Source organism: Geotrypetes seraphini, chromosome 19 (genome assembly GCF_902459505.1).
Source record: "Geotrypetes seraphini chromosome 19, aGeoSer1.1, whole genome shotgun sequence".
NCBI classification, from domain to species: Eukaryota; Metazoa; Chordata; class Amphibia; order Gymnophiona; family Dermophiidae; genus Geotrypetes; species Geotrypetes seraphini.
In genome coordinates this window covers 10,273,203-10,286,186 of record NC_047102.1, presented here as the reverse complement: position 1 = coordinate 10,286,186, position 12,984 = coordinate 10,273,203, and the positions used below count along the sequence as shown (strand labels likewise).

The 12,984-nt window shown below is 41.2% G+C and overlaps 1 protein-coding gene across 1 annotated transcript in view; it reads right to left on the bottom strand.

The window, feature by feature from the left end:
- The window catches only part of HSD17B12 (hydroxysteroid 17-beta dehydrogenase 12), a 71,967-nt gene that overhangs the window by 12,554 nt on the left and 46,429 nt on the right, over positions 1-12,984 (bottom strand). The window contains exon 7 of the mRNA XM_033928370.1: positions 3,614-3,648. Within this exon, the coding sequence (XP_033784261.1) occupies positions 3,614-3,648 (35 nt within the window). The remainder of the gene's footprint in view (positions 1-3,613; positions 3,649-12,984) is intronic.

Here is a 12,984-nt window from a genome sequence, read left to right as displayed (position 1 = left end):
AAAAAAGTCTTCAAAGACTCCAGCTAATCCAGAATACTGCAGCCAAGTTGATCTTTGCAAAACTCAAGTCTGACCATGGAATGCGCAATGTTCCCAATTACAGTAACTTAAAATCAAATTTACCACACCAATTACTAACTGCAAGTTATGTGGTAAATTTAGCCACAATAAAATTGCAAATTAAATTGCAGCTTAGTAATTAACTCTTGATTAGCACTTCTACACAAAATATTAGAGACAAAGGGGCCAATATTCAGATCATGGGAGTTAGCCAAGCAATATTCAGCGCTGGTCAGCTAAGTGTACAGCGGCCAAAGATAGACCAGCTAGTTACGAGGCCCAATTTGGCCATGAAACTTAGTTTAAATTTCATGGATAGCCAGCTAAGCACTATTATTCAGCAGCCATCTTGTGCTGAATATTAGCGTTTAGTCTTCTAAAGTACTATTTAACAAGCCATGAGCTGTTCCTGGTCAGTTAAATACATAATGCTGAATATCGGCCGGAAAGTATTAACCAATTGTAAATGGATATCACTTCAATATGAGGGAATGTGAGAAAAAGACTTTAACCCTGCAGGTCCTTTCTAATTCATACCACTTTTGAGTGATGTGTGTGTGGTTGAAACATTGGGGCATTTTTAAAGAAAATATTGGTGCGCAGAGAAAGAACACAACCTCATCAACACGCCTTAACACCTAGGCATCATTCCACCTTAAACAATCCAAAAGATGCTATATTTAGCTTTTCCATTGTTACTATGGTAACTACCTCCTGCTCGAGCTGTACACAATGTTTATAATTCCAGGGAAGTGGAAAGAACAAGTTTCCTTCATAATGTAATTATGCATTTACTATTTCTACTGCAATAAATACAATGGCTTGATTATAATTACATTTGTCTGGAAATGCAGTCGATTGTCCCAAGCCTGCAGTCACCAAAGAAATGGGAATTTCTCTTTAATTGGTGAGACACAACAACAACAACAAAAAGTTGAGGCTGTGCGAGACTGAGCACGACACACATCATGTCTGGGAAAACCGACAGTTCTGTTTTTAGCCCAGTACAAATGCAACTGTTTACTCAAAGGCTGAAGCCTACTTATTTCAATATATATATATATATATATATATATATATATATATATACACACACACACACACTAGTATTTTAGCCCGTTACATTAACGGGTGCTAGAATATGTGTCTGTCTGTCTGTCTTTATTTCTGTCTCTCTCTCCCTCCGTCTTTCTTTCTGTCTGTCTCTGTCCCTGGCCCCCTTTGTCTCTCTGTCTTTCTGTGTATCTCCTTGCCCCTGTCTTTCTTCTTTTCTTTCTGTCTCCCTTCCTTTCTATCTGTCTCTCCCTGCCTCCTATGCAGCAGCATTTCTCTCCCACCATTTCCCTGTGCAGCAGCCAAAGCAGCATTCCCTCCCCCTCCATTTCCCTCCCCCCACAGCAGCAGTAACGTTTCCTCTACCCCCCTTTCCCTTCCCACGGTCTGTCCGGCTCCCTTAGTCCCTTCCCTTCCCTCGGTCTGACTATGAACCTGGCGATTCCAGCAGCGTTTGCAGCAGTCTTCACACGCTGCTTCGGGCCCTTCTACTGCCCTGATTTGCTCTGCCGCATCTCTGATGATGTCATCAGGGACGTGCCAGACTGGCACTGATGATGTCATCAGGGATCAGTCTGGCGAAAAAACCTTACCGAGTGGGAGCCGGCAAAGGAGTGTTTTCTGCTGCCGCGAGCGTGGGGGGGTCTATTAAGCGTGCACGCACACTCCTGTGGCCACAGACATATGGAACACGCAGATAGGAGTGCGCATGCGCGGCTAGCGTTTTATTATATAGGATGTTTTCTTGTGACCTAATTGTTAAGTAAATGAGAAAAAGGGCAACAAATAAGCACTGAAGTCTGACCTGCACATCATGAAGTCACACTAGACTTGTTCTATTAGAAACCTGCTAATTGATGAAACAGTGCAGAACTTATTGTATCAAATAAAATAATGAGAAAGCACATTTAACCAACACTTATTTACCATATTTCTATACCGCCTTAAACAAAGCGGTTTACAATATGACATACATAAAAACATACAAAACATAAAAGTTAAAAAAAAAAAAAAAATCAATACCCATCATACAATACAATCATCAGGTCATTGCACTACTTAAAATTCAACACATTTATTGACTTATTACAAAAAAATGCAAGTATAAACAAATATTTATTTGCTTTTCTACTGGTTTAGTATTCCACCACAGTGTGGAACCAAAATCAAAAATGCTGTGGAGAAGATGTCCAAGTTACAGTCATAAAATCCACATAATAAATGTCTAGGACCCATAAGAAGGGAACTACGGACCCAACACGGTCCGTGTTTCGATGACCCTGTATTCCTCAGGGGTCCCTTCCAGTGAAAAATGTAATAAATGCCTACAGCATGCCAAGTGCTGCTGACACTGCCAAGCCTTGAGTTGGGTCTGATTGGGATTAGCATGAGTCCAGACAAAAAATTCTTTTTCATGAGAACAATATCCCCTCTCTGAACTATAGCAGGGCCCAAGAGGTTACAAGGTGGGAGTTAGGAAGCTCCTTATTCAGACCCAGGGATAAGTCTTGTTCTTTGGTGCCCATTATTCTGAGCCTTTTATTTTATCAGGAGCGAAGAGCAGTCACAAGTTGCCAGATCGCAGAAAAACTTGACTGGAGAGGTCTCTGGTCAAGGGAAGATTACCCGCACATACCCATGGAAGCCAACAGCAAGCTACAGGCAAGCTCTGTACACTGGTGACATCCAGATGATGCCACTAGTCAGTGTACCTGCACCCTCTAGTTTCTTTGTGCTGGACCCAGCTATTAGTGTTTTAATCCATTTGTACTATTGAATTTACTCATAACAGCACCAGAAAACAGATAGCCACAGTTTATTCAAATTATAAAAATCAGCAGTACAGAATTGGCTATAGTGGTTCTCCTTGGGGCATCAACTTTAGTTCTTCAGAAAAGTTATTTGTAAACCCCTTAAAATTTTCACACGCATAGCCCTAAAATCACTCCTGAAAAGAACACCTGCCTAATGAAAAGGGGACTAAGTTGACCAACTAATACTGGTCAGCATACGAACAAATACCTGTGGCACTATTGGCCATGAATGTCAACCTTGACTAGCTCTTGACCCATATATCTCTAGATAAAGTATCCTATATTCCCCACTAACAAAGTTCGCATGGCACACTTTACCTAGCTCAAACTAAATGTTTTTCATGGTTTCAGAAGAAAATGAAATAAGGTTATTCCTGGGGAAAACCCTAGTCATCTGACTTCAGAATAGTAGGTTGTTGAGTTGCTGATGACTCAGACAAGCCTTTTAATTCCACTACAAAGAAATCAGCACAACAAGTAGAGAGGGGCACAGAGTGAGAGCAAGAGGCTTCCACTGAGCGATGACTCACTTTCCATGCCTATGAGTCACCCAGTGTTACTCCATTGCTACCAACATGGAGGCTTGGCTGATTAGTCACCGTAATGAATTTCTGACAGAAAGGATTCTCCCCTATAAATAATCATGAGCAATGTCTGGATAGTGCTTGTGAGGAATCATGACTCACCTTTCCAGCATGCTGGGCAGCACCAAGCGTGTCATCTAAAAAAAGAAACAAAAAATGACAGATATACGTTTTATAGAATGCACACATATATATTTTAAGAAGTGTGATGGCTGTGAATGCAAACAAGAGACAGTCAACAAAACACCTCCACACTAATGGGACTAAAAATCAGACATTGAGTAGCAGATTAAATTAGAAGTTTCTTGTAGTTTACCTGGTGTGACTCTAGTAAGTTTGACCATTACTTAGATCTAGGGATCTCTCTGTTGCCTGATATGGCCCGAGACAGACATTTCACTATACTAATGGTTTATGGCTTATTCATTTGTATCCCGCCTTTCCCAAAGCGGGTCACAATAGATACATACATACCCATCATTACAACAAACATGACAACACACAAACAAATTACAAACAATAAAATCAATTAAGTGCCCAGTGCCCTATGTACATCTTAGCAGTTAAACATCAGGACAAAAAAAGGTGCCTCTCTAGTAATCGTTTAAAATTCTGACAATCTGTTGATGAATGTATAGAGGGAGCTTGTTCCATTCCTTGGGACCTATACATAAAAATATACTGTCCCTGGACACCTTCAGCCTTAACAGTTGGAATTTGTAGATCTGCACGCTCTATAGATCATAGGGTTGAGGCAGAATATGTGGCAGAACGCTACCCAAACATTTCGGCGCAAAATTATGCACACACATAAAGAACATTAATAACAGTTTGTAACGAATCCTATGGTTCAGTTTAAGCCAATATAGTATAATATAACAATCTGACACTGGATTGACCATTTGAGTCTTTATCTGCTGTCATTTACTATGCTACTATGACACATGTTCTTGCCTCCCCAGCCGAAACAACATCCTACCAAATTTTGTGCAACCTGAAGTGCACCACATTGCACTAGCCAAGGCTAGATGGAACAATTGTTTGCAAAACTGTCTTAAACAAACATACTAATGGAAGTCACTTAGAGGAAGGAAAGGCGAGTAGTGGAGTCCCTCAGGGTTCGGTGCTGGGGCCAATCCTGTTCAATATGTTTGTGAGTGACATTGCTGAAGGGTTAGAAGGAAAAGTGTGCCTTTTTGCAGATGATACCAAGATTTGTAACAGAGTAGACACCGAAGAGGGAGTGGAAAATATGAAAAAGGATCTGCAAAAGTTAGAGGAATGGTCTAATGCCTGGCAACTAAAATTCAATGCAAAGAAATGCAGAGTAATGCATTTGGGGATTAATAATAGGAAGGAACCGTATATGCTGGGAGGAGAGAAGCTGATATGCACGGACGGGGAGAGGGACCTTGGGGTGATAGTGTCCGAAGATCTAAAGGCGAAAAAACAGTGTGACAAGGCAGTGGCTGCTGCCAGAAGGATGCTGGGCTGTATAAAGAGAGGCGTAGTCAGTAGAAGGAAGAAGGTGTTGATGCCCCTGTACAGGTCATTGGTAAGGCCTCACTTGGAGTATTGTGTTCAGTTTTGGAGACCGTATCTGACGAAGGACGTAAGAAGACTTGAGGCGGTCCAGAGGAGGGCGACGAAAATGATAGGAGGCTTGTGCCAGAAGACGTATGAGGAGAGACTGGAAGCCCTGAATATGTATACCCTAGAGGAAAGGAGAGACAGGGGAGATATGATTCAGATGTTCAAATACTTAAAGGGTATTAACGTAGAACAAAATCTTTTCCAGAGAAAGGAAAATGGTAAAACCAGAGAACATAATTTGAGGTTGAGGGGTGGTAGATTCAAGAGCAATGTTAGGAAATTCTACTTTACAGAGAGGGTGGTGGATGCCTGGAATGCGCTCCCGAGAGAGGTGGTAGAGGAAAACGGTGACTAAGTTCAAAGAAGTGTGGGATGAACACAGAGGATCTAGAATCAGAAAATAATATTAAATATTTAACTAAGGCCAGTACTGAGCAGACTTGCACGGTCTGTGTCTGTGTATGGCCGTTTGGTGGGGGATGGGCTGGGGAGGGCTTCAATGGCTGGAAGGGTGTAGATGGGCTAGAGTAGATTTTAAAGGAGATTTCGGCAATTGGAACCCAAGCACAGTACCGGGTAGAGCTTTGCATTCTTGCCCAGAAATAGCTAAGAAGAAAAAATTTAAAAAAATAAATTTAAATGGAATCAGGTTGGGCAGACTGGATGGACCATTCGGGTCTTTATCTGCCGTCATCTACTATGTTACTATTAGACAGATGTGATGGAATCAGTTCATATTTCCCAAAAATTCAGGGGGTTTACCCTGTGTTTATTTTTAAACAAAAATAAACAAACAGCATGAGATATCAGAAAGATTCAATGTCTCTTATCCATAAAAAGCTTGTCTTTGTGTTTGTTTGGAAGTTAGTCATTAGGAATACAAGGGATGTCTTTCCCCACACAGCTCTGTAATTTCCCTCAACAGACATTCCTAATTACACACAATACTCACTTTAAATTCGGAGTTTATTTTCTGCTGCTGAAGTCTGTTTAATACATTGCCATTTGGTTCATATAAAGCACAGGATCTTCTAAGGTGCACCCCATCTTGTACTATGTAAGAAGGTGCCTGGCTGAATATGTCCATCTATCTGGCTAAATGGCTTTGGCTGCAATTCAAGTCATTCTTGGAGGCTAATATTGCCTTTAAAGCAGTTGGGCTCTTTCATGCACTCACTGCAATATTAGTTTTCCACCTTCAGCCACCACATTGACCACTTTCTTTTACTTACTGCATTCTGCTGAGTTCTAATAAGAATCCAAAAACTGCCGTCTTGTGCTGTAATATCAGAGACTATCGGATCTGTAGCTTGCATTCCCTTTTCTAAGGACTCTTAATGCTTGCCCAGTTTCATACCATTTTCCAATGAAGCCGTTTCATGCAGCCATCACCCTTTCAAACTCTAAAAGCTACCTGAAAGACATTTGTAGTGGGGCCCAGCATTCTCTCCTTCTTCCCCTCGCCCCCTTCCCCACCCCCAAACAAAGCCAATCCAAACATCCTCTCATTCTCTCCTCTCATGTACTGGTTTCATCCCCAGGCGGATGGCTCTCTGTACGAGATGCCCCTCACATGCTCCCCAACCATACAGGCTGGCATCTGTTGTCAAAATCACCCATGTAGAGATGCAACGTAACTCTGGGATAGTAAATGAGGCTCCAGTTTTGACTGCAACGCGCTTGTTGTCCAAGGTAGAGGCATCTGCAAAGCATCCATTTGTGGGGACTGACAGGATAAAACTCCAGGAACTGCATTGGCTCCAAGTGGCTTTTTCAAGAGTTTAAAACGCACCTCAGGTTCTGCACAAGCTGGATCACACACTCTACTGTATCCCCCTCCTTGCGGAGGTGTGCTGCTACTGTGATCATCACCTTGGTAAAGGTGTGTGGCACAGTGGCCAGTCTAAACAGAAGGGCCAAGAACTGGAAGTGCTGCTCCAGAACTTTGAGCCTCAAGAACTTCCTTTGATAGACCTCTGACAAATCCAGATAGGTGAGAAATTCCTCCAGTGCCACCGAGGCAATGACCAACCTTACCATTTCCATGCAGAAGCACGGTATCTTGAGGGCAGCATTGACCGACTTCAGATCCATAATTGGCCTCTAGTCCTCTGAATTTCTTTTGGGCATGATAAAATATATGGAGTATCTGCTTAAGCCTGATTCTTCATCTGGGACAGCTTCTATGGCTGCTAGATCTGGCAGCCTCTTTACTGTTGCTTGGACTCTACCGCTCTCTCTGGCTTTCCCATTGGAGAATCCACAAAGAAGTCTGGAAGGAGCATCCAGTCTTGCCTGGCCTGTAGGCCCCTCATGCAGCATCATAGGTGATGAACAGTGAAAACAGTGAGATGTTTGTGTCCTTCGAAGAAAAAGTCTTGGGGCCTGCAGGGTCATATGGTGCAGAACCCCTGAAAGAGAAAAAAATAGTCTAGCTAGTTTAACATGTTGTTTAGGCTGCAATATCACTCCTTAAAGCGGCAAACTGGTCCCAGGAGCTGATCGGGCTCATGGGACCTTCAGAAGCAAGTCATGATTTTATCTTTGTCAGCAGTGTACAGGATATGACCAGTCTTGAGAAGGTGGGGCACCTAGTCGATGTACTCATTCCACTGTGAGACACGTGTCCCAGATCCACCTGTGCTGGGATTCACAACTCTACCATTCACCACAATCCTGCATCGTCCACCGTCTCAGGCACTCCTATTATGTAAAAGTTGTTTCTGCACCCATGGTTCTCCTGATCATCAAGGTGTGCAGTGAGTTTTACACTGGGATTCTAACTCCTGGAGCCTCATGGTTATGCGCTCTGAGTAGGCCCGCTCTTACTATCAGATGCTAAGCAGGGTCAGGCCTGGCTAGTACCTGGATGGGAGATTGCTTGAAAATACCAGGTGCTGTAGGCCAGTGTTTCTCAACTTGGTCCTGGAGTGCCTCCTTGCCAGTCAGGTTTTCAAGACATCCACAATGAATATGCATAAACTTGATTTGCATACACTGCCTCCATTATATGCAAATTCCTTTCATGCATATTCATTGTGGATATCCTGAAAACCTGACCCGCTAGGGGGTACTCCAGGACTGAGTTGAGAAACACTGCAGCAGCGACATAGTGGAGCCACACACTGTGGGAGAAGGCAATGGCAAACCACTCCTGTACTCTGCTGTGAAACATCACAGGGTGGCTTCCTCGCTGAGTGTTGCCATGATTCAGTGGCTGACTCGGCGGCATGATCCATCCAACATGACCTGCAGCTTCTAGGCACATAAAAAAGACCATACTCCAAAAGATAGGAGCATTCAATCAAAATACATTTTCCTTTATCTCAGTAACTGTCACCATTCTTCAGACTGAATCCTTAATCTTTAGACATCCAAAAATCTTTACCACTCCGACAGGGAATCCCTGTTGCTTCCACTGCATCAGGGGGTGGCTTCTGCTCAACATCTCCACTATGGAAAAAAATGGTGCACAGGGCTCAAGACACCAATCTTCTAAGGGCTGAAAAGGTCCACCTCTTCTCTCAATGACCAATCAATACACTTCTCTGCAGCACTTTACACCAATCAGAAAACTTTAAAAAAAACCCACAACAGACTGACTATTCAATTCAGACAGTGTCAGAGAGCGAAGAACCATCAGCTCAGTTATGATGTGTATATACTATATGTACTTGTATTGCAAGACATTGCTTGTATATCAAGTTAAAATTTAATCAAATGCTTTGCTTGTCTTGCAAAACACTTGCAATCCAAGGTTTTACTGTATTTGATTACATTTACTCAAGACATTTCATAGTCACTGCAGATACAGAGTTCAAGTGCTTAACGAAAAACACAGTGAAAAACAAGGGATTACTTCAGTACATTTGTATCTGGGATACCAATTTAAAAATAAAACCATAGAACGTACTCGACACACTGCACTGAAAAAACAAAAGCAAAATGACGTACGGTAACTAGTTTATTAATCTGTTTTATTGTCTTCCTTATGGCCATATTTATAATATAATCAAAGATAATGGCTTAAGAAAGAGAACAGTATAATGTTCTTTGGAATAAACTCTAATTATAAATTTAGTAAGAACGTATTACAGAGCTAACGAGATGGTTCACAACATTTAAATGTGAACAAAAACATGCAGTTTCTATGGGAGATGGCAGAAGAACTATGTAAGATGAGTAGCCTTAGGGAACATTTCTGGGAAGTGCCATCCTTACCCTTCCCAACTCTCCGTCTACCCCAAAGTGGCTGTATTTTCTATCCCTAGCTCTTTTTTCAAGCACTCTGAATACGGTTTATAGAAAAGGCAGTGCATGTTTTTAAAAAAAAATTTGCTTTCTTATAAGGTCTTCTAGGGCAAGGATAGGCAATTCCAGTCCTCGAGAGCAGGAGCCAGATCAGGTTTTTAGGATATCCACAATAAATATGCATGAGATAGATTTGCATCTCAAGGAAGCAGTGCATACAAATCCATCTCATACATATTCATTGTGGATATCCTGAAAACCTGACCTGGCTCCGGCTCTCGAGGACCGGAATTGCCTACCCCTGTTCTAAGGCATTACTTCTAATATACCAAAAGGAGGCAGCCTGGAATCCCTGTGCAGTACTATAGATCCTATCTGATGCTGTTCCGAGTCCTTCCATTTCTTCAGAATAGTAAAGGGAGGAGGTAGAACTGCTGCTAAAAACAAAGACTTCAACAACACAAAATGGCACCTAGAGCAAATAGCATCTGCCAAGTAATCCCTCGTGGCTCTTTTCGGAATCTCCATATTAAAAACATCCGATTTGCCAAAGGAGAATAGAGATGACCTGCAATATGGGGAAAAAAATAATTTTATACCATGTAAACATACAAAGGGACTATTTGTCTGAAGTGCTGTATTGCACTGTTTTCCGAAATACCCCGATAGCTTCAAAATACGTTGCCGTGAATCCTAACTTGAGAGAAGCCTTTTCTAATATCAAATATAGTACTTCAGGGACTCGGAATCCATCAGGGGGAACCCAAGCTGGGCACAGCTCAGTAAGCACTTCACTGTTCCTATCCATCACATCTAAGATGTGCTCACAGCCAAAAGGAATTGTCAAGAGACTAAGTTCTGGGGTTTCCCATCAATGCTTCCAGCAACATCAAAGGGGACAGGTCATTAAGATGGAAACTATTTACTACCAATCTCAGCCCTAAAGATTCCTGGCTGAAAAACATGGCTTTCATAGTACACAGTAGGGGAGGGGGAGGTTAAGACTGTTTAAGCATGCTTCTCTAAGGAAAAAAAAAAAGAGGGGGTGGAGAGCTGAACTGTCAGCTTGGTAAATTTTAAAAATATCTGCTCTATTTATGCTTTATGTGCGAGACTTTTACTAAGTTGTAGTTTTTGTTTTTAAAAAAAAGGCAGATTTTTTTCTAAGGTACAGCAAGAAATGTATTGCCAAAATACAGAGAGGGGCTTCATATGTAGGAAAAAAACCAGCCTGAATAGGTTACTTGAGCCCACAGTGAGGAGGATGAGAGCAAAGCATGCGAGTGGGACTGTGTGGGTGGATAGCTATGTGGGAGAGCAGTCTGCGTAGGTGTTGGTTCGTGTTGTTCAGGGGGAATGTCTGAAACAAACGTACAGTTCTTTCTAAAGTAAGGGAGAGGTGGTGGAGGGAGGAAGGTCGCTGTGAAATGCTCAATATGAAGAATAAGATACTAAAGATCAAAATGGGAGAGTAGCTGGTTTTTCCAGGGATTGGGGGACGATTTGTTTTTAAAAATTCTGTAAGATGTTAAAGAATCATGGAAAACATTTTGATCAAAACGGATGGTTTAAAAAACCCCAAAACACAACTGGTCATTTTAAGCCTTCTATCAACATGAAACAAACCGTTTAGTGTATCTTCATATATGTATTATATTTAGTCGTGCAACTAAAATTAATGAAGGCAAACTGATAATCGTAAGTCTCAATTAGCCCTTTCAGGACCAAGGGACATATTTGTCCCATAACTTTAAAATCCTATAAATTTTGATTGGGATAGTCTACAGTTCTAAATTTGATATGTACGGATTCCATAGGATACTGCCTTTATGTAAACAAACTGGTTCCGACATTCATTCATTAGCGTCGTTGCCAGATTGACGAGAAGATTCACTTGCCACACTGTCCATAAGCCAGAAGTTTGATTTTTTTTAAAAAAAAATAATGATATTTCACAAAAAAAATCAATTTTTTGGCATCTGCAAGCCCTTTTTACCATAAAAATGTCGTCAAAACCACAAAAATTGGCCTACGATCCTTATAGTCCTGAAAGGGTTAACACAGCTATTATAACTTGGATATAAACTTCTGAACATAGAGCATATTTATATCTGTATATGCTGGATACACACTCTGTGATGGGAGACTGAACTTTCAGAAAATGTTGAAAACACAATTATTTGTCAATGCCTTCCTGTGCTAATGCTATTCTCTGTTAATGCCTTCTTGTCCTGTGAATGATTTTATGGGATTTTGTGTTTCCATCTTGTAGGATGAATTTAAAAGATTTTAATAATGATACCGTTAATGTCTTTTTGTGTTTGTCTTGTGAAACATGTTTAGCATTTCTTAAATATGTATGCATGTAATTTTGTAAACCGCATAGTTTTTATGCGGTATATAAATTTTTAAATAAATATATACAAGGTGTTCACAAATAGAACCTGAAAACCACAGGGAAACTAAGGTATGTGACTCATGAGATGCTATGCTAAACGCAATTATTTCTTTAGAAGTCACTGTTTTTCTTCCCAGTAAAGATATTCTCTCTGTATTTAAGGAAAGATTATTTCCATATACTGTATATCTAACGTGACCATACGTTCCATTTTGAACAGGACCATCCTGTTTTTAGGGAGCCTATCCCGTTATCCCGAAGCATAGATTCGGGATGCTCAAATGTCCCATTTTCGGTGTCGGGTCCCTGAAATGTCCTGTTTTCAGGGGCCTGCCCACTGCCCCGGTACCTTTTTTTAATCCTGGTGGCTTCCTCCTGATGTCTTCCAGCAGCGGCACGCCTGCCTGGTCCTGTGAGAACAGATGGCAGCCATTCAGTGAGCGGACATGGGCCAAGGTAGGCGCACCGCTCTGCCGGAAGACATCAGGAGGCAGCTGCCGGGATTAAAAAAAGGTACGGGGGGGGGGTGTCCATGGTGGTCCTGTCCCATTCCAGGGAAAAAAATAAATGGTCATGTTATGTATATCCCATTTGACTGTTTAGCCTTATTCTTCTGTCTCTCTATACACCTTCCTCTTTTAAAAATATTTCATAGCACAAATTTCAAGCCAAAAAAAATTCTTCCCCTACCAAAGAAACACTGTCCTCTATTTCTGTCTGTTACTTAGATCTAGGACTATGGACTTTTCCTCCAAGAACTTGTACAAACATTTTTTTAAACCAGCTATGTTAACCACTGTTACCACATACTTTGGCAACGTGTTCCAGAGCTTAACTATTCTCAAGTGAAAAAATATTTCCTCCTATTGTACATAGAAAACTGGTCCCTGGGTGACTGAGGAAGTATGGATAGGATTGATAAAAACTGAAAGATAACTAAGGAAACCATGCTTCTGCTAGGCCCAAAGCATAAGATCATTTTTTAATTATTATTTATCATTTTTCAATTATTCATACCAAGCATTAAATCTTGTACAGAAAAGATTGAAATAGTCTAAACAAATCAAGCAGGGAAAAAAATTAATAAAGAAACATTATGATTATTCATTCTCAAGTTGGACTCCGTCTTCTTATGAAACATCTTCCTCGGCTGACTCATTCCATAGTTTTGCAAGAACAGCAGTACAAGTTCCTTCTGCGGCTGCACATGTCTCCTTACCAGGCATATGTC